We start from the raw sequence: 22960 nt of genomic DNA on the forward strand, positions 1-22960 counted from the left end.
CATGGAGCTCAACGTTCGGTTTTAGTGGAGGATAAAATAAGGAAACTGGAGACATGACTGCACTACCCGAAGCCCAGGCAAAGTAATGCTTGTAACCCCGGGCTCTAACGTAGACGCTGGACAATAAACTGAAGGCAGTAAGTTTATCGTCCCACAACTTTTTCGCTTCTGCTGCCCTTGTACGTCTTCAGCAGTCTCTCAGGCGTCGAACGAGGGCTCCAGATTAACTGAGACACTTCTCCTCGTTCACCGCACATATTCTCAAAGCGTGGCTCTCACGTCTCTCAGTGAGGCAGCACAGACAGCTTGTTGTTGTTTTAAGTCTCCTGGAGTCTGCGCCCGCTGTGCGAGGCCACAACAGCTAATGCCTTTTTTATAGTTTCAGCATCTGCACTACTCAGTTATGTCATCGCAACCCTGCACAGCGATGTGCTTAACGTAGAGGAAAATTACTCTTGCTGGGTGAGCGCAGGGGTAGCACGCTCCTCTTATTGTCGGGATTAAAAGTTTTTAGTGAGTGTATTTCATTACCTCGTAAAAAGGCCATTTGGCACCGGTTTCACGCATTCCTATTATCGCTAAAGCCTGTTTTCCCAGCAGTGTTTGGGCTTCAGACGAAGGACAGGTAATCACTGCAATCGGGGCTTTACACAGCAACTGCCGAGAAGGGAACCGGGCAAAGATCCAAGGCTCACTGATGACGCCTCTTTAAGCCCCCCTGGAGTAAACTAATTGAAAAAAATAAAAAGAAATATCCTACCCATTTCCTCCTTATTACTCTGCTCATTTCTAAAAATCCTAATTAAAAATGAATGTACTCAAATAGGGTTGTAAAAACAAAAAGGGTCCATTACAGCCATTTGTATACTCAGTGACCCTGTCCAAGCCTGTATCCACAACTGGGCCGTTTATTAAAAAATAGCTGAGAGGAACTTGCTCCCCCACTCGCCTGCTTCCCTGAGAAATGAGTTTGAGAGGAGGCCTGCATGAAGCAAGCTTTCATTTACTTTATAGTATTTCATTCAGAATAAAGCACAAAATGTCAGCAGGAGGGATTGCACTGCAAGACGCGGTTTGTGACTTAGCGGAGGATGAGTTCAGTCAGCTGGTCTAACAGCAGAGGGAGGATTTAAGGTTTTATTCCGAGTGACAGCTCGCAGTCAGGGAACCTTCAGGAAGATGGCAGGAGGTAACAGAGCTGAGACTTGAAATGAGAGACGTAAAGAAGAAAAAAGACGTTTGCTCCCATATAAAAGAACCCAGCTTTTATATGGGAGCAAGTGTGCGCACCGAGTATGAGGTATAGCCGGTTTACTTCCATCCGGCCGTATATGTGCACGTCCCACTAACTCTGTACTCTGTGTGCTTAAACACACTAACCCTCATTTATCTGCTCTCCTGCATGTTTGAGCGTATTGAAATGAACATAACGGGAAGCATGCGGCCGCCGTGTGATTCGGTCCATTTGCAGAAACCTACAGAAAAGTCACGGTTGATTTGAGTATCCTTTTTCCTGCATGTTGCTGGACTCTAGGTCAGTCATGCAGAATACAGGCTTTGATATCATGACTAAGAGTCTCCAAATAAAGAAGCAGGCAGACATGAGCCGGGACGTACATGCAGTTTGAACAGAGTACAGGCTGTGCTCTACTCAGACTGATCTACAAGATCAAAGCTGATAAGTCATTCTTTTGTGCTACTAAATGGTTTCTTTTACACCGACAGGGCAGAATGTGGTTATCAGTCACACAGTATTACTCAGACTTGTACTCTGGATTTCAGTTTTACATTTCAAGAAAAAAAAAATAAAATCTTGTTCCCGCCCAGTTTTGAACCGGGGACCTTTTGCGTGTTAGGCGAACGTGATAATGACTACACTACGGGAACTAACTGAGAGCTCTCCCCCCTCCCCTCTGGAAATATAATCCCGCCCTCCACCCTGCTGTGGATCTGAGACTGACAGCAACAACACAGGGGCAATCAAGGGTCTGCATCCCCTATGGAGCTGCACAAGCCTCAACACATGCAGCGCTACAAAGAATCTTGATGCATCGGTGTACATCATCCACGATGTTCTCTGTGCACAGGGATCCCTCTTTCCTGTCCACAGGAACACTATACATGAAAGCATTTTCATCTGACAAGCGTGACCGATGCGGGTCTGTGAAAGGACAGTTGTTTGCAAAACTACGTTTCAGTTAAGTGCAAAAAGAAAATCTTGCTCAGATGTGCAAATTTGTCACCAATATGAACATTTAGTATCACATGCTGCTCAGATTTAGTACAACTAAAGAGCAGTGTTTGGACACTTGTTTGTTTTGTGTGATTATAAATTTATGTAAAAGCAAGAGCTGAATAATGCAGACCAAAGAGAAGGAAAACAGCGGCAGAAGCCTGAACCAAACAGTCAGGTACAAAGTGATGTGTAAAGCCAAACTAATGAAATCTCTATAGACTTAATTAGCTTATTGTTGCTGTGCTTGGAGAGGTAATGCGTGCTGGCGACAACACAGCAAAAAGCATAACTTGATCTTTTCATATGCTAAATTAATGAATCGCTGTTTAATTTGTCCTTTGTGTTTCATCACACTTTTTCACCACTGCTTCTCTGCCTGATTAAATATTCATTCAGCTGCAGAAAGCTTTTTATTAGTCCTTTAATTAGAACGTGGTGCTAACTGCGCGGCTCCTTGGATTTAGCAGGATTACAGGAACCGTGTGCACAGTGACTGAACCTTCATTTCATTTTTTTTCTTTTTAATTTCCAGCTAACACATCCTGCAGCAGCAAAGTTGCTCCTGCTCCATAAGCAACAGGACTATTTTTGGATTCATGAACCATAATGTTTATATGACTCTTTACTCAACAGCTGCTGATGTCAACGAGGCCATGGGAGGTCTTTGACTCGGTTGCCATGTTGCCTTCTGCCCTCTCTTCCTAGTTTGGGCCAATCGGCAGGGATTTTCAACTGAATGAGAGTTGTGATTTGCAGACTAGTCTTTTATCTCTGCCAGCAGTGTGTGTGATTCTCATCCAGCCCCTGTAAGCAGCGACACACAGATGAGTACTACACTTACGCAACACCATCCTTGCCTGCAGCAGAGCGGAGCACTGATACTGAAACGCAGAAAAACATAAAGGGGTGAAATATTCCTTTAATATTCAGAGTCAAAAACAAACACCTCCTTTATTTTCCTTAAAATACCCATATGATCAGTTTTTTATGATTTCTTCATTGTGCTGCAGCATGAACGTGCTCAGGAAAAGACCGAAATCTCTTCAAATTCACGTGATTTCAGGAACTTTGTTATTGACCAGTGTCATCTCTCGTTTCCACATGGAGGAGAGACACAGTCAAAGACTACTTTGTTTCATTTACTTTGACATTTTATCATTTAAATGCACCGTTCCCACCATCCAAAGTCTGTCAACTGTAGCCATGGCAACTAACCTCCCAGCTAATGTGAAAAAAAGAACTGGAGTAAGATTCAACTGAGCAACTATGCGAGTTTGTTTTCCTGATTATTTAGTAACTTTTCATCGCATTACTTTTGCTGCTCAGGCTCACAGCATGTGCTTTATGTTTACCAGCAGTGACAAATACACTTTTAGTGACCATATCTTTATAGATACCTGCATGCAAGGGGCAAAAATAAAGTGCACAACACTACTGTGATTAATAGCACATCCCCAAAATCTCACTCCGTAATTAGATGATTAATGCCTTTGTGTCACTGTAAGGAGATTAAAGGCTATTTGCATGCTGGCTGCTGCACAGCCAGAAGCAAGGGGGTCACTGTGGGCATCAACCTGAGAATGCTTTACTGACCTGCCACTCCCCTCCTGGAGCCCATTAACCAATCACAGATCTTGCACACAGGGGGGGATGAATTGGGGCCAATAAAGGGCCATGCCCTCCGGTGGAGACAGGAGGAGATTTATGTGGCCTATATAAAAAGGCCATTAGGGGAGTAGATGGCATTTTAGGCACACAGAAAGGATGAAATGCTAATATCTCGTCTGCACCAATCAACATACTAAAATGGAGAGTATAATTTCCATATGGGAGCTGAAATGCTGCAAGGGTAAGAGGTAGGATGAGCGAGTGGGAGGGAAGATGATAATGGTCGGATGCGATTCTCCTCGATGGCTTAGTCTGCATTGTTCTCTGCACTAAGCTGGCTAAAAGTCCACAAAAAGGAGGGAAAAACAGAACACAACGCAAAAGCTACAACCCCACATCCCAGCCTCAAGGCTATTTGCTCCTTTGTTGCGACACATCAAATATATTGTGTCTAGTTCTACACCAATTAGCGTTTTCCAGCCAGCTTTCCATCTCATCACACTGTGTCTTAATTAGGCGCTGCTTCCAGCTCACGTAGGGAGCACAATTCCCTGGTGTACTTCCGTGCCCTCACCTATCCTTTTCATTCCTCTAAACACCCAGTAAATAACATGATGCATGCCACAGATGCACAGACAGAAACAAGACGCACTATGCCCTAAAGTCTGCTTTTCCTGGCCCCAACAATTATGATTCAAATTTCTAAACGCATATCTGCATGATTTAATTTTAAAAGCATGCACAACAGAGTGCACACACACACTGCTTAACCAAAAACTAAGAATGAACCCTTTACAGAAAACAGAACTATTCAAAAAATCCATGCGTGCCTCCGCTGTGTTATGGTTTTAGATAATATCAGTGGATAGTTAAACATCATCGAGAGCAATCCCCAGCATGTTGCAATGAAACACATGACCGAGGGAAAGAAAGGGGGGGACTGTAGAAAGACTGATAGGATCAAAAGGCAACCAAGCTTGGAAAAATGACAACACAAGCTCACTCAAAAAAAAAAAAAAAAGAAAGAAAAAGTGACAAGAATTAAAGGATGAACCTTACAGAGCAGATGGGTGAACAGGGATTTCGGCACGGTGTGAGTGCAGGGTGGCAAGATATCAAAAAGACTTATTGCCAAAGCTGAGAAATTTGGACAGCAGTGAGACAAAGGGACTTCCTCCTCTAATGCCTTGACATTAACACGGTGGTACCTGTGTACAGAGAAATAATGTATGTAATCACTGTTTTATTCCGCTCAGTATAAAAGAGTGGTCAGCTTTCCTCAGGCTCGTGCTGAATAATGGAAAACATGGAAGCAAAGGTCAGCCTAAATCTGACTCTTTGTTATGAACACGGTTATGATGCACACAAATTACAGCTCAAAACGCTGTTGATGCTGAAGAAGAGGAGGGCTGTGCAAGAACGTGGTCACCCCCTCCAGATAAATAAATACCTAAAAATTCCTCAGCTTATGTCTGCATTACTCTGTTTCAGCTGTGTGTGCAGAGGTGTGCACTGAATCACAGAACCTTTGCTGCTCAGCCAAAAGAGTCACAAACCAGAAACTGCATTTAAACAACGTCGCAACACCACAAAAGGCCATTTGCAGACACTACAAAGAAAGGGATAATAACTGGCTGCATACCAAAACGACATCATGCAAACATTCCAGATGTGTGTCTCAGAGACAATATGGAGTAATATGACACTTAATAAACAGAAGAAGAAAAAAATCGTTGCTTTAAATGCCAAAGAGGCGTCATTATCACAACTGAACAGCAGAGGGAGCCATTCTGATCGTCAAACAACATGACAAGCTGCCTTTTAGTCATCACTAGTAGCTTTTTTTTAATTTTATTTTTTTAAAGGAGAAAAAAAGGCTTGTGGATATGAAGACTGATGGAGAGGAGAGGGCAGGGAGCAGGAAATTATTATTTCATATTATTAAACAGAGTGCTTTTAGAGCGATCGTGAATTCCTATCTTAATTAAATCGTCGCACAGTCCCGTTTCATGTCGGTACCATTTTTTCAAATATTAACATCTTCTCACAAGTTATTCACAAGTGAGTGTAACCGATCCTGCATCAAACTCCAGTGCAATTCAGGATTAATCAAGAATATTCAATACTTTTTAAAGCTCAAATATTAAAGTTAGTAATAGAGATGCAGATTCTACCAGGGTAAAAAAGGGAAATAAACCCATATCCTTATTTCTGGGTCACAGTTTAGCCATCACTGTCATCACTAGCTACATTCAGTCATCTGACCTTTCAGAATAGAACAATAGTCAACTCAGAAATAAAGACACCCATTAAGAGAGCACACGCACACAGAAAGGGATGAACTGAGGATAAAAGAGAGGGAGAACCAACAGATGGAAGTGACACAGTGATATATAGAGGATGAAAAAAAGATTAAAGAGCAAAAACCACAGCTTGTGTGTGTGTGTGTGTGTGTGTGTGTGTGTGTGTGTGTGTACATATGTTAACCAGAAACCTTTTGTCTGAGCAGCTTGCTGCGGACGCGGCCCCATAGCTTGGCCCCAGTGTTGCTGTGCCTCTTGTGCACAGGGGTCTGTGGCTGGCTGGACAGATTGTGCTGATTCTGATCCACGCAGCAGTGCTGCTCCAGACGCTCGCACACCGAGTTCAAGTTTACATCCGATACCAAGATCTCCGTCATGCCAAAGCCTGTGAATTCCTCTCCCACCGATGGTGGAGGAAGAACACCGCGGACGATGAAGAGGATGGGAGTACGGATCCCCACGGAAGCTCTTAGTGATCAGTGAGTCGCTTCAGCAATCAAGTTTCAGAAAAAGACTCTGAAATTCACTTCAAAAGAGGAATGAGTGATGAGGAGGAGGAGGAGAAGTAGAGAAAGATGCTGCCATGGTGTCCTTGATAAGCCTGATAGTAGGTCCACGCTGATGCCCCTCTCTGTGAGTTCGCTCCACAGTCAGCTGCCAGCATCTCCTCAGTGTGCGATCTGACTTCCACAACAGCAAGCACACATACAGGGCGACTGAGCGAGAGAGAAAGAGAGAGAGCGCGAGAAGAGGGAGGGAGATGGGGGGTGAATGGGCTCCCTCTGTCAGTGAGCAGCTCTGCTTCTCCAGATGTTGATGGACACACCTCCAAAGAGAGAGAAGGGAGGGGAGGAGGGCACAATAAACAGTCAATGAGAAATGAGGGGGGAGAGAGGGTGAGAGAGAGAGCGAGAAGGAGCAAAGGCTAAATGCTGGACTCTGTTTTGTTCAGTGCTTTGACCCCTTGTCAACCTTTCCCAGAGTTGGCCAGCATGCTCAGGAAGTGAGTAAACAAAGAACTGTGACGATGAGAAAGAGGCAGTGAAAGCATGAAAGACAGACAGGTAATACCTGCGTCGCCAAAAACATGACTTGAAACACACAGGCAGACCTCTAAGAAGCTCTAAAGGCTCCTATGTTGTCATATCCTTTTAAAATCTGACTAGAAATATCTTTGCTCTCTCCCCCTCTTCTCTGTGCCTCCCTCTGCAGATGACTGACTTCTCCTCCCGCATTCTTACAGTTCTCCGATTTCCATCGTCTACTCTCTGCGAATGCGTGCGTCATTTTTCCACTACAATGCTCGACACTTTTCACCGTGCCTGTATGCTGACATTGGAAAGTCACTCAAAGACATCCACACGCACGCTCACACCCCGGGAGACACGGCCAGCGAATCTCCATGTTTATTCAACAGGACAGCCGGAGCTGGCTGCTCTTAAGAGAAGGATTCCTCTGTATAATGGATCGATATGGGGCAAGGGAGCCTGTGTATGCCTGTCAAACTCCATCTCCATCCACCGTGTCCCATCCCATTTGAATTAGGGAGGGGGGGTTCTGCTGGTGGACAAGGTTACAGACATGAGGCTGCATTTTAAAACCCCCAGACTGGTAAGACGCACCGTCTACTGGGCTGAAATGTCTTTGTGATTCAGAGACAGTATCTGCGATGAAATAATTATAATTTAGTTACCTTCTGCTAAAGCGGCAGATTTTTTTTTTTTTTGCCGTTTTCGCCACAGTTTTTAGCAACAAATTGGACTCATCCCGTCATCACAAGGCGTCTCAGCTAACAGCAGACAGCCTGATACCATAGTGTAAAAACATGTGGGTTAGAATGTGTTCTGTGGTAATGATAAAACACTAAAGTGGGAGCAGGACGGCCAGCATGTCTCACTTTGTGACCGAAAGTGTAGTACAGAGGGGGTGGTGGTGGAGGAGACCTCAGTCAACCCTCGCCACAGACTATTTTTAACTCTCAGAATTCGTAACTATGAAGCATACACACTCTATGCGTCATATCTTGGAAGGAATGTCTGGGAAAACCATGTTTTTAAAATGGGAGGAAAAAAAAACCCCCACAGGGCGACAGGAAATTTTTTGGGCAACGCACTGAAAGAATCGTACATCGAACTGTAGCTTGTTTGATTGATTTCTGCTATCACAGCATCCAGAAGAGAAAATAAAGACTAAAACAAGCAGAAAAATAAACTACAATCAGCAAGTGTCATCATATGTGATGGGAGCTTCAAAATTAGTACAAGCAGCAGAGGCCAAGATACCCTGAGCGTCTGCAGTCTAGTCCTAAAATGATTTCACATCGTCATTGAAACAATTCTAAATCTTTCATTAGAACCTCGTGGCTCGGATTCTTACTACTTTCAGATCATACACCTGCAGTCTGGTTCATGGGGAAAGCTTCAAGTTTCAAGCTCAAGCCAAGAAAGCTTTTCACACTTTGGAAAATCCCCCCAGAGCTGCTTTCACAGGCCGAGCAGCAGCAATCTTCGCTGGCAAGATCAGTCAAGTGCGTCTTTAGTTGTCCCGCTTCAGTACAGGATAAGACAAAAAAACTAATTCCTCTCATTTCCAATTGAAACGCAACATCATCATCATCATTTATTTATATAGCACTTTAAAAACACACCTGGTAGACCAAAGTGCTGTACAATACTAATATGCACATAGTAATAAAACCAGACATAGCAATACATTTTTAAAAAAAAAAGTCAGTTACCCACAGAGTTAAAAGCCAGAGAATAAAAATAAATTTTTAATAAAGACTTAAAAACTGGCACTGATGTAGCCTGTCTAACATGGAGAGGAAGGTTATTCCAAAGCATCGGCGCTGCAACAGAGAACGCTCGGTCTCCTCTAATTTTCAGCCGTGACTTTGGGACCGAAAGCAGCAACTGCTCAGCTGACCGAAAGGAACGAGTGGGGACGTGGGGCTTCAACAAGTCAGACAAATAAACAGTTGCCAGACCATTTAGAGATTTAAAAACCAATAAAAGGACTTCAAAACGGGTCCTAAATTCAATTGGAAGCCAGTGTAAAGAGGCCAAAATCGAGTGATGTGATCAAATTTCCTTCTGTCAGTTAAAAATCATGTCGCAGCATGTTGCACTAATTGCAAGCATGACAAAGTGCCCTGCCCAACCCCTATTAAAAGAGAATTGCAATAATCTAAACGTGAGGTAATAAAGGCATGAATAATACTTTCCAAGTCACGCTTGGAAAGAAAGGGCTTAACCTTCGTTAAACGTCTGAGGTGACAGAATACTGATTTTACCACCCCATTTACATGGTCATCAAAGGTAAGTGCAGAATCAATTTTAACTCCGAGATTTGTGATCGAACTCTTTAGTTGGGAAGTCAAAGCTGCAAGATCAACATCTGGAGTATGAGAAAAACGATTTGGGCCAAATAAAATCGCTTCTGTCTTCTGATCATTAAAATTTAAAAAGTTTTTTGCCATCCATGCTTTGACAGCAGTAAGGCAGTCAAGCAGAGGTCGACTTGGGAGACTATCAGAATGACTAAAAGGTAAGTAGAGCTGGCAGTCATCTGCATATAGATGGAATGACACTTTATGTTTTCGGAAAATCGCGCCAAGAGGCAAAAGGTACAGTGAAAACAATAACGGCCCAAGAATAGATCCCTGTGGCACACCCCAAAGCAGAGGGGCCACAGAGGATGAAGCCGACCCCAACTTAACACAAAAGGTCCTATTTAAGAGATAGGACTTTAACCACACAAGTGCCGAACCAGAAATTCCCACACAGTGCTGTAAGCGGGAGATGAGCAAATCGTGATCCACAGTGTCAAATGCAGCGGTCATGTCCAACAAGACCAGCACTGCATATTTACCACGGTCTGTCGCTATCAGGATGTCATTCATAACTTTTACGAGGGCTGTCTCCGTACTGTGGAATGGCTTAAAGCCGGACTGAAAGATTTCTGACAATTTAGAGTCATTCCATCAACTGAGTATAAACAACCCTTTCCAGAATCTTACTAAGAAAGGGAAGCTTAGAGATGGGTCTAAAATTTGATATGACTGAACTGTCTAAGTTCTTCTTAAGTGAAGGATGTATGACTGCATGCTTAAATTCCCTAGGTACTTGACCAGACAAAAGACTAGTATTAATAATGTTCAGAATGTGTGGTCCGATGATAGGAAATACCTTTTTGAGAAAATGGGGAGGAACATGAGGACACCTGATTGCATACTTTTACTGGCTTACAGTCACAAAACATGAAGCATTAACAATAAAAGCAAACAGATGTTCATAAATGAAGCCTGCTGCAAACTATGTTATTGAGAAGGTTCATGTTGTCCAATCTCAGATTCCAGATCTCATTCAAGCTTAAAAATAACCAAATACGAGGAAAAGTTAGTTTTAATCCACGATTAAAATTTTGCTTTAGGTTTTTTTTTTTTGTGTTGTATTTTTTTTTTGGGGGGGGGGGGGGGGGTAAGAGCAGATTAATGGTCTATTAATGGTCTGTGTCCATGTCTGCAGAGTATAATCACAGTAAGAGAGGGGCAGCCAATTAGAAGGAAGCTGGCTTTCAGGGAGGGGCTCTTAAAGAGACAGGAGCGAAAACTATTTAGCTCCTACAGTGATCACAGTTTAATGATAAATAATATGGTGACAGAAATTAGTATAACAGGCTCAAATAAGCCTTATTTTCTCTCTTGGTACCATAAAACTACAGTTTATGCCTGCTAGCAAAATTTAGCTTCATGTGTTGTGATATTAATTAGTGTGATCATCATCCAGCTTGTAGCTGTCACTTAGACGATGCTGTTCAGGAAACGTTTCACACTTTATGGATAGCGCTATCTGCTTTCCAGTCATGTCTCATCTTCACTTTGCAAAATTTTGACCTTTGGCTTCTCTTTGAAGTGTCAAAAAGCCCCAAAGTCAAAAGATACTGACAGCAGAGGAGTAGAGTAACAGCAGGTGTTCATGCAACCTATGTCGACTGCTTCACAGCCCATCACGTCAAATACATTCATGCAGCGAGCTCACACAAGCACACAGAGTTGCCAGTGTTGCACTCTCTTGTGTTGGCTCATAAGTTATTTATGCCTGCACACTATATGCAGACATGTTAGCGCAGAATACCTGTGGGTTTACACAACTCAGCACACATCAAAAACGCCAAGCAGTTCTGCACACAGACTGCCTCAATTCCCTCCAAAACTCAAACCGACTCCATACGTGGCATTTAAATGCAAAAATAATAACAGGCTGTCGATGTACCAGAATAATATTTTTCTCAATCATGTCAAAAGCAAAACTATTCGTTTCTGTGGTTTTATAGCTCGGTTTTGCTGTGAGTAAGAACAGTGGAATAATGGCTCCCAATTTTCCTTAAAAAACACACACACACACACACACACAAAAAAAACAGGACCTTGCATAGATAGATACGTACTGTAGAGATAAATTAACTGTATGAGATGATGAATTGTGTGGGGCTTTGAGCTTAGGAAACATGGGAATGATAAAAAGACGAAAGATGCATGCAGGGGAGGAAGAGGAGGAGGGCGCCCAACGAGGAGATAAGATTAAGAATTCTTGTGAGAAGAGTAGAAAATGTAAAAGTACATGAAAGAAAAGACATGAGTAATTAGCAAAAGTCTCAATGCTAAAATAAATGTGTTTTTTATGTGAGGTGACTGTGGGGGATATGTTTGCCTTCTTTTACTCTCTCCGTCCATCTAACACCCACAAATTGTTGTTTTTATGATTTAACTGAGATATATAATAACACTGCTGGCACTCAGTCAGAGGTTCAGCACACGCTTTTATTTAAAATGATCTTAATTTAATACCATTTGGCCACCACATGAAAAGGTGAAAAAGCAGAAGGTTGAGTCCCGAGTGCTTGTGCTCTGACATCATGGCCGGCCCTGGCTCTTAATTATAGATGCGCCGGGTGGCACGGCCCCTCGTAAAGCTGCTCCACATGAACAGACGAGGGAGGGGGGCTGCTGAAGGAGGCCCTCGTTTACGAACTCCACCTAGTTGTGTAGTTGCTGCCTGACAAGCACTGCGATTCTGTTGACTGTGCGATTCTAGGGCCTCTAGTGCTGCGGCCTTCAGCAAACTTCTGCCAATCACACACACCTTCAGGAGCCAGAGACAAATTAATGATCAATCGCAGGGCTGAGCCGCTCTGACATGAATATGGAGCAGCTCTGAATCCATGCCTGCCTAATGAACGCGGGGTGGTCAGTCTGTCAGTCTGCTGTTTTAGTGGGTTTAGTGTGTGCTGTGTGTAATAAGCTCCTGCTGAAGTCTACAAAACAGCTACAGCTGCTGCAACAATCTACCTTTAAATTCCAGCAGGAGCTCCTTCTGAAGAAAAATCACTATTTTCTATTAGAGATGTGGAGCAGTTTGCTTTTGGCTTTAAAGTGAATAAGAAGACCTGGCTGAGCTGGCTGCCAAAAGCTACTACAGGGGTCTGGGTGTAGTCCACCCTAGACACCACAAAAACCACCTCCTGCCCTCTGTTTATACTTTAAACTATCCTATTAAATAAAGTTTAAAAAAAAAAAGACAAAAAGAAAGTTTCACTTTCATGTATGAACAGTAACTAAAGCAGGAGAAAATTACCTCAGCTTCCAATAAACACTAAAAGTAGGGGAGTTATACATAAATAATTAATTACCAAATAAGAAGCTCAAATCTCTTCCAATGTCAGTCGACCCTTTTAATAAAATCTGGGGAATTTTGCTACACAGTTGTACAGCTAACAGAGATTTGGACTTACAGTTAAAGCTGTATTGTATTTTTTAACATTTTCAAAGGTTTAGTGGAGTTCGTATTTTCATTCATTTCATGTTTTTTTGGTAAGTTTTTTTTAGGACATTCACTATTTTAATGCTTTCACAAAAACAAAATCAAAAACAAAACCTTCACCAAAGTGCAGGCAGGCCATTAACCTTTATAGTTTTCCATTTTGGCTATCACAATGGACACACGCACAGGTTTGTTGTTTGTTCCAGCCTGCAAACACAGCAAGAGCAGGATACACAGAAAGCTGGCATCTGAGAATGTGCGTATGTGTACATCCATATTTTGGCCACACCTCGGTTGATCCCCAAAGCAGCTGACAGTGGAACAAAGGTGATTGTTTGGGAATATCAATCACGTGCATCTTTCTTAGGCCAGCGACCGGCTGACATCAGTGGCCGGGTGGCTGCGATAGCTAGAAACCACACTGCGAGCGGATAATTCAATCAGGGTTAATTCGATGGGTCTGCAAGTATGTTTACAGGATGATCTGCTCCACCTCTTTGATCTCTCCTGCTCTCTTATGGAGGAAGATGGGAAAATGGGGTATGAGGTTTCGAGGTTAAGAGTGAGAGTGCTAAGATGAGAGCGCAAAGGCGGGAGGAGGTTTGGCTCGGTGGGAAATCACAGCCTTAGGGTGCACTGCAGATTATTCCTGCATGTCTTTCATCTGAGCCATTGGGGGCATCCTCCGATTAACCGCTCCATCACTTATTAAGCACTTTGGAACAAAAGTGGTGAAGGAGACAGAGGAGGGAAGGAAAAGGAGTGAGCGAAGAAAAGGCTTAGCTTGAATCTGTGTGTGTCTTTGGGCGTGGCTGAAGAGAGGTAAAGCGTGTTTTTGTGCTCTTTCAGAGTCAGCATATTCAGGGTGTACATATTAATAGATTGTGGTACATCTAGCCGAAGAGTACAGTGAAGTGTGATCAGCACACGTATAGATGCACAACGGTAAGGACACAGAAACAAAGTGAAGGCGAGCAAGGAAAACAGGTTGAGAAGAAGGGTGATGCAAGAACAAATGGTGAAGCAGTAATGCTGCACTCTGCATCACAAGCCTCCGACTAAACAATGAGATCACACCTTGTATACACGCAGTTCTTCATGGATTTTACTAGTAAAATCCATGTAATTATATATATATATATATATATATATATATATATATATATATATAAATAATTTCTCTCTGTTTAATGCTTGTCTCTTTATTTATCCTAATGTCTGTGTCCATAATTCTTCATTATGGTTTCACATGATCCGAGTCACTCCGACGTCCACCAATGACAGGAATGAAACAGTAAAGATGTTGCAATACCTCAAACTCTTTGTGTTACATACATCCACCTGAAAAAAAAAGCTAAAGGCAGAACATCAGATGCAAAATCAACTCTAAGAGTAAACTGTGCTGTTCCCTGGCTCAGAGTGTATTTGTTCATCAAACACAAGATAATCATTTTTCCTCAAAAAGGCAAACAGCAAATCCTCTTTGGTGGAGATAATTACAGCAAAACAACACAGTGAACTTTTTCTTTAATTACAACTGATTCCCCTCCTACCGTCTCTAGAAAGAAATGACTGCATTAAGTCTGAGCAGAGCTTTGCGTTTGCCTGAAATAAACATAAAATAAAGTCAAAGCTGCACAAGGCAGATTTATATATATTTTTTAAACCCAGAAAAGAACTTTGTGGAACAGTTCCTAACTACTAAAGCACCATAACATCAGGGGACCACATAACCCGAGGGGTCTGGGTCTATTTTCTTACTTTTGCGGTAAGCAGGTGAGGACGTTGTGATAAGAAGTCTTTGCACATCCTTAACATGTCCACATTTTGCAGGATGGAGATCATCCACCCGTCTGAGTGTCTGTCACACCTGGAATAAGCTTGATCTTTAAAACTGCACTTTGCTAAGATGTACAGCCAGTGGAGGATGACACATTCCCCCTGTTTTGGTAACTATTCCCGATATAGAGCCTGGTGTTGGGTGTGATTTCATCATGTGAGCCAACCTGCCCTTTGCTGGGATGTGGATGGGCACCCACTATGCTGAGGCTGTGATCTCAGTGTTGTGATCTCTGCTAGTCTGGGGACAAGGCTGTGTTACATCTGAACATTGTGACCCAGTTTCAGGATGAAGAGAGCGCAGCCTCACAGAACGGTGCTGCTGACCTGCTTCAATAATTCACGCTTAAGTGTATAACCGTGGCTGAATGGAAGCAGCCACCTGGAAAGATTACACGGCCGGGGCAGGAAGCTGGTGGGAATTACAGAGAGGAAGAGACGACAGTATCAGAAAGTATAGCAGAACTGAGATTTCTTAGTTTTTTAAAGGAAAACATGATTGTTTTGGGCAGAGGGTGGATAAGAAAGTGCTAAAGGTTGGGGACCGCTGGTTTAAAAACCAGCGGTCCCCAACCTTTTTTGCGCCACGGACCGGTTTATGCCCGACAATATTTTCACGGACCGGCCTTTAAGGTGTCGCAGATAAATACAACAAAATAAAACTAGTACCGGTACTGAAAAAAAGAAGATTTATTCATAACACACGTGAAAAGACCCAGGAAAACCGAGTTAACGATAAAAACGTTAACAAAATAACGCTGAAAACCGATAAAAACCCTGAAAACCATACATTTCACACCTGAGCCCGGTACCAAACGACTCACGGACCGGTACCGGCCCGAGGCCCGGGGGTTGGGGACCGCTGATTTAAACAATACGCACGAGTTAGCCTGCTGCGTTTCTAAGAGGTCTGATCAATAATGAAGAGGAGGAGAGGTTTGATGCTATGCAGACGGCAGACAGCCCGGCTCATGCTTTCAGTCTCTCATGGTCAAACAGAACACCTACATCTTCTGCTGAGCAGCATGTGTGCACGTGCATATCACCTCTCTGCTGATGCAACATTACTACTAAAGGGGCGATCGTGGCTCAAGAGTTGGGAGTTCGCCTTGTAATCGGAAGGTTGCCGGTTCGAGCCCCGGCTTGGACAGTCTCGGTCGTTGTGTCCTTGGGCAAGACACTTCACCCGTTGCCTACTGGTGGTGGTCAGAGGGCCCGGTGGCGCCAGTGTCCGGCAGCCTCGCCTCTGTCAGTGCGCCCCAGGGTGGCTGTGGCTACAATGTAGCTTGCCATCACCAGTGTGTGAATGTGTGCGTGAATGGGTGGATGACTGGATATGTAAAGCGCTTTGGGGTCCTTAAGGACTAGAAAAGCGCTATATAAATACAGGCCATTTACCATTTACTACATTCATTTTTCATAAACTCTCACAGAGTCACCGTTTTCTACGTTTGTTACACTTCCCACTCCCACACAGCATTTATGAGAAATTTACTTACCAGCAAAGTTTCTCAGCACTTTTTTAAACAATTATTTTGTGATTTTAAAGAAGTCCACATGAGCAGGCATTAGCTCCATTAACATAGTGTTTCTATGTGGCTTTTTATTTGTACCTCTTTTGATATGCACATTAGAGCTATACAGTACGTACTAATAGACTGGGGCAAAAGCCACTTAGTCTCCAAAAAATGCTAAATTAAGCACTGTAATTATGATAAAGGCCTGGCCTGCAATTTCTCATAATCATTATCAGAACAAATGAGGCCGAGGTGGTGCAAAAGCAGGCCAACAACTGAGAGCACACCTTAATGAAGAACACAAAGTCCCCATCACGAAAAGATCAGTTTTGTAAGCTCTGATGTTTTAGTTCCAGGAAAAGCAGGTCAGCTCTCCTGTAACAGACACATCCATCATCGCTTTCCCACTTTCAATTCTCGATAAGCAGCGTTAAAAAAAAAAATCAGTTTCAAGAAAAGCCATTAACTCGTAGTGATAAATCAATTAGTTAATCAACAGAGAAGCCACCAGCTTAAGCTCCCAGTGGCTTTGTTGCAATGATGACCGGCCTTTGTGTTCAGAAAATCAGACATCGGACTTAAAGCGTCGTCTCTGATGCAGAAAACTGTTCTCCGAATCTCTCTCTCTGCTTTGATCCTCAGGCTTTTTTCTCCTTCCTAATCGTAGATAAACAAGACAAAGCAGAAACTAAAGAAAGAGTGCTTTCTACTAATGATTGACATAAAGCAGCCAGTGGCACAAACAGGGAGGCTGGAGTGTGGCGCCTTCTCTTTAACCAGAGCTGATCTGCCTCCTTCACGCTGCCTGACTGAAACACTGTCAGGTTTGCTGGGCGGAGAGAACGAGATACAAGTAGGCAGAGATGTAATCAACCCAAACAACTCCTCCACAGCTCTTAGAACACACACACACACAAACACCTCTCCTGGCTATTATACAACACACATTACATAATTCAAACAATTTGTGACTGTGAAACAGACTCTTGAGATCCCCTCCCTCATAAACGCCCACTCGCTCTTTGAAAGCAGGACTAACGGAGGAAACAGGTACACTCTAGAGCCAGAACCTCCGTCGGATCAAAACATTTTCTGATTGTGCCAGGGACGCTTTTTAAAAAGATTGCTCGGCTGAATTCAACATGACACGCTGGTTATGCAACAGGCTGCTGCAAGCAAAGCAACGCAGAGAAACTGGGAGCTGAAGAGAAGAGTCCCATTCTCCAAGGTTATTTAAAGGTGCTCTGTCTCTATGTCCATTATGGACATGCTGTCAGTCTATCACAGAGCCAAACTGGTGCATGTTAGTGGGTACAGTTTAGTGACACTTTAACTTTTACTTCAACCACTGATGTGTTATATGTGGTGTCAGCTCAACATTAGATAGCTAACAGTAATGGCCTCATCATTTACACAGCTGAGAAGTCCAAAACATCCTCACAGGGAGGTCTGGAGGGGAGACGCTTCTTCCATGTGAAAACAATTACATCACTTTTAGCCTAATTTGTGGCATCGAGATCTCAGGTCAGGAAACCCATAAAAAGAGTTTACGTTTTTATGGCTGTGAAAGGGTCAAACAAAACGTCAGTTTAACCGTTATCAATATATATTTACATAGTTTTAACTCATTACGGAGCGAGGATATCTGCCAAGCAAGAAGCTAAGCACCTGCTGTGGAGTGTCCAGCTGTCAGCTGGCTGCAGCTCAGTACAGTAGAAATTGGAAGGGAACAGCATCATTAGCTGTGATTACAGACTCTAAAACAATAACACCACAAAGTCTGATTTTAAAAAGTCTAATATTTTTTAAATAAAAACAAATAAAGGACGGAGTAGGATGCATCATATTTGTTAAAAAATGGGAAAAATTTAATGAGGGATTCTGTGCTTAGTACAGGAGCACTGGGGTTCATGTGGACAGCAGAGGAAAAGGGAAGCTTCCCTCCTTCGCCTTGGGACAGGAAGTCATAAAGCAGGATCAAACGCCTGGCACTGCTTACAGTCGAGCTATATGAGGAGCATAATGTCACGAGAGATCAAGGACTCAACAGAAAATCAGAGCCGCTGCAATAATCAAAGTTATCAAAATTTGATCCTTCAGGTGGCGGAGAAGCCGTCTGAGCACTACACTCTTTAACTGCACATTTTCCCATGCATGTACATGGAGAAAGCTTGTCCCCCTCTGATTACTGGAGTGGAAGCAATATGGAAAGGTCATCAGGACGTGCTGAAATGCAAAAAGGGGGAAAAGGAAAAAAAGAAGAAGAAGAAAAGTATACATACAAAAGCACAAAGGTTTGGGCTGTGGCCGCTAACCGCAGCGTCAAACACCTTATGAGTAAAAAGCATGTAGAAATCCACATTTTACAACAGCTACATTCTTAAACAGCAACCATAGAAAAATGTTTTTAATCAAAGACACAAAAACTAAATCCTTAAATCTGTTTTTCCTTCTGAAGTTTAATCAGTAGTCAAGCTCTTAATACTATTTGGAGCCATTTGTTTTCTTAAGCTATGTTCAGCCATAAACCAGACATCGTAAAAAAATATCGTCACCACTGTGCATCAGATTATGCCTCCGTTCGGGGTCAAAAGTCAAAGCTTGCATAAAGCTACAGATGTGTTATACAAAAGTGCTATTTTAAAAGGGCTGACGTTCACTTTAAACCTCACTAGAAGCCTTGAAAGAATGCAGTAACAGCCAGAAGATTTCATGTCCACTCGCTCTCCCCTCAGTCTCACAGGCATATTCAGTGTACGTGTTTGTGACTGGAGGCTCAGGAACAAACTTAGATCACTAAGAGCTCAGCAGATGCCCGTGTAACACTCCAGCATGCAAAAAGTGCACACAGTAACCCAAAAATAACAGCTGCATTACCTCAAGCTACTGATTAAGAGTCAGCTACTGTTTCATCTTCAGACGCTGCAGAGGAAACACAAGCTTTTTAAAAATGAGACACCAACCAGAGACGTGTAAAATTGAGTAACCTGGTATGATCACATCTTAGAAATTACGAGAAATCCAGCAGCAAAAGTGTGATTAACAGAAGCACTGCATACCTTCATGAGAACGTTTCAGGTTTTACGTGCTTACAGAGAAAGTGTGAGAGCTGCTGGGGCATATAAAGAGTGATCTGACGGCTTACAGAGGCATACGCACAGACAGACTAAGAAACTTAAGGACAAGGAGCACCTTTAGGGAGGAGAACAGAAAACTGCACTGTTCTTAAAGAAGGCTAAAAAATTGGTGGAAATTTGTAAGAGGAAAATACAGACAGACACCATCAAAATCTCTCATGAGCATTAGGGCTGGGCCATATCATACCGTTCACGGTAATACCGGTATAATGTTGGGCAACGACAAGAAAATGAAATATCGTGATAGAATATGGGTAAAACGTGCATGCGCAGTGACTTTGTTTTCATACGCACATAGCCAAAAAGGCACGGCGGCGACGGAGAATGACAAGAACTAAAGCAGATCGTTGAATGAAACGGATGAACCAGAACTGGTTTGTAAAAATGCTGCAACTTCAGTGGTGTGGAACTGGTTTAGCTTTCGTCCATCAGATACACAACAAAGCACTATTTTTGGTAGCGCATGCTAGCGGGCCGTCGTTATTACCGTGTTGTTTGGAAATACGGCACACTTAAAATCAATCCTTTGATTTTTCTGAAAATCAACAGTGCCCCTCATAATCCCGTGTGCCTTATGTTTGAATTCTGGTTGTGTTTACTGACCTCGAAACGATTTTATGTACACGGCGCTCGAAAATCTGTGAAATGTTTTAGTACGACTTTGCTAAGCTACGAAGCCGCAGCGCTTGATGGATTGTCGGAGCATTACGGCTATCGTAGGCAGGCGCCTCGCGGAGTGATACGTACTGTGCTTCAACATAATATTACCGTATTGCGTGTGTGTAACCTCTTTTTAAGTTTTGTGGATATTATACATGGTTATGCTGAGGATATGTCGGCCAATTTCCACTGGAAATGCCTTTTGGTTAAACTGTCAGCAAGGAATTTACATTTGCACTGTTAAATTTTTATATAACTTTAATGCAGATTAAAAAAAAAAAAAACAGCTGCTTGTTTAAGTGAAAATACATTGATTTTTTCTTTTTGCACTAATAAAATTGTGGAGTTGTAAAGTATTTTGTCTAGTGTCAATTATGTCGTCAGCTATATCGTTGTCGCAAATTTTCAAATCTATATCGTGATAAATATTTTTGGTCATCTCGCCCTGCTCTAATGAGCATGATGGTCATGTTTGTGATTTTCTCACAGCTTCTTGGGAAAGGCCTCCTCAGTTTGCTCAAATATCACATAGTATTGTGCTCCCTATGCATGAACTGCACGAACTGTTGATCAGGGAGGTTTTGTACTACCTTCAGCTCCCAGCAGTGTTCCAGAATGGAAAACAGGGACATCCAAAACCTCACTGACACACTATACTACCTAACAGATTCTTAGGGATGCTGGGGAAACGTTTAGTGAAACACTGCAAAGCAGTAACAAAGTCCTGGGGAAGAGTGGTGAACAGGGAGATCACACTGCAGTAAAAGTATCTCCTGGTTCTTTAAAAGCTGCCTGGGGCAAAGCTGTAAATATACAGCCTGATGTCCAACACTGACCTCTGTAGTATCTCATAAAAGCACAGAAACATGCACAAAGTATAATCCAAAAAGCTTTCTGGCAATATTTATAACTCCACATATTCATTTCTGATGGAGACCAGTACTTAGAATCTCTTAGAAGAAACCAGACCTCATACAGTGGGCATCACCCATTCTCTGTAATGAAGTGCAGAACCACTGTGGGTAAATTCTTGCTCAAGCATCAGTCTCCAGTTGTGGACATGTGGAAATTATTCAAGTTCCTGCACAATCATCAGGTCTAAACAAACAAAAGAGGAGGGCATTTGAACAATGCAGAGTCTTGTTCAAGCTACAGCTTCATAACTGTCCGAACTGATCAGCCATCTTTCCCAGGGTAACATGGGGTTCACAATCAGCCCAGAGCAACTGCCAGCCACACATTTTACCGCTGTAAGAACAGCTCGGGTCCCTCGGCTGACCACTTGAAAGCCAGAATAGGCTCTCCTAGCTGGGACACAGCGTGTAGCTGAGGCTCATTTACTTTAATGCTTGTCAGAAGACTGCCAACAACAACAAGAGGGAAAGGGAGAAAGTATCTTGGTCTCACTGGGGTTTGGGGGATTGAACAAACAAACAAACAAAAAAAAAAAAAAAAAAAGAGTTGCAGCTGGTGTTCAGAGACTTGTTTCTGTCAGAGATGTGAAATCTGATTAAGAACGAAGGCAGAGAGACACTGTGGGGTGTCTCTGTAAAGCTGGCTCATCAGTCAGCCAAGGACAAAGGGGGACAATGAAGAAGGGCAGAAAAATCCTTTTTCACTTTGTTGTAGAGATTTAGATGAGGAAATCAATTCTCATACTGGTGCACTGATTACAAGAATGCAGCCAACAGCTGTTTCGTGTAGGATAGAAATAAAGATTATGGAAAATCACTGTCTGGTTTTAACAGAACACACAAAAAAAATTGAGCAGAATTTTTGATTTACCACCACCGTGTTTAAAGTCACGTTTAGTCTCTGTAGCTCACATGCATCATGCTACCCAAATACCTCCTTTGCAACTAAGTACTTTAGAGTTTTGCCACTTGATTTTAAACACACATAAACAGAGATGAGAAAAGCCCAGAACTGTACACAGGGCTGGGCCTCACAATGTGCTGGCAGGCAGAGTCAAGCATGAAATGGGCTTTATCCCTCAGAGTCAGGCGGGGACGTGATGAGAGGACTGAGGTGATTCGCTGCCCCGAGCCCCCACCCCAATGTCATCTGCTGTGTATAATTCCACAGCTCGAGAACAGCCAGGAGATGTGTGTATGTGAGATATGAGAAACCTGAGGCCTGAACTAGAAAGTCCTAGAATACAAAAACAAATCGGGGGAACAGAGGTTTTAAATGAAATTACTCTGATATGGACTACAAAATCTCTTTTGTCAGCATTTACTGGCTTGGTAGCAGTGGCTGGATAAGAGCTGGCTGTCGGAAACAGCAGCGTAACAAAGACAATGAGAGGCTGGGGTGTTAACTAGAAGTCTACTTGTCATTACTAATGACCACTTCTTACTTCTCTTTCTGTTCTTGCCTCCATCTGCAGTGTTATTCTCTTCATGTCTCAGGCCACGATGTTACTTGGCAGCAGAAACAATGAGAACAACACAGGGAAGTTTGATCAACAGCTACAACAACTGATCATGATTTGCTAAAAAGAAAAAAGAAAAGACAAAAAAAAACCCCAGGCTCTTGAGGTTGGACAAGAGGCTCTCATCCCGATCATGATTTTCTGGCGATGCAGCGTTCGTGGCCTCTCATGTTTGAGTGTTCAAACATGACACTCTTTGTATTATCTGAAAGCCCCTTTAGACTGTTACCAATTATTCCTGAACCCTGAACTCTTTTATGAGACAAAAGGGTGGTTGCAAACTGCACAGAGAAATTCACGGTTCCTCTCTGGAGAGCATTTCATTTCTCAGGCTGTGATGAGATCCTTTGTTCTCACTTTAACTCCCAGCATCACATAATTGGCCACCATCTGGGACTCTCATTC

The 22960-nt window shown here is 42.8% G+C and overlaps 1 protein-coding gene across 6 annotated transcripts in view; it reads right to left on the reverse strand.

The window, feature by feature from the left end:
• abr (ABR activator of RhoGEF and GTPase) overlaps window positions 1-22960 on the reverse strand; it is a 120439-nt gene that overhangs the window by 6600 nt on the left and 90879 nt on the right. The window contains exon 1 of one of the 6 annotated variants that reach the window (XM_082548965.1): window positions 6339-6924. The exons of the other annotated variants lie outside the window; for them this stretch is intronic. Coding sequence (XP_082405091.1) covers window positions 6339-6524 — 186 coding nt within the window. The 5' untranslated portion in view covers window positions 6525-6924. Of the gene's footprint in view, window positions 1-6338; window positions 6925-22960 lie in introns of those variants that run through there. 6 annotated transcript variants of the gene reach the window in all.

Source organism: Aulonocara stuartgranti (assembly GCF_965226115.1).
Source record: "Aulonocara stuartgranti genome assembly, chromosome: 10".
Classification (NCBI taxonomy): Eukaryota; Metazoa; Chordata; class Actinopteri; order Cichliformes; family Cichlidae; genus Aulonocara; species Aulonocara stuartgranti.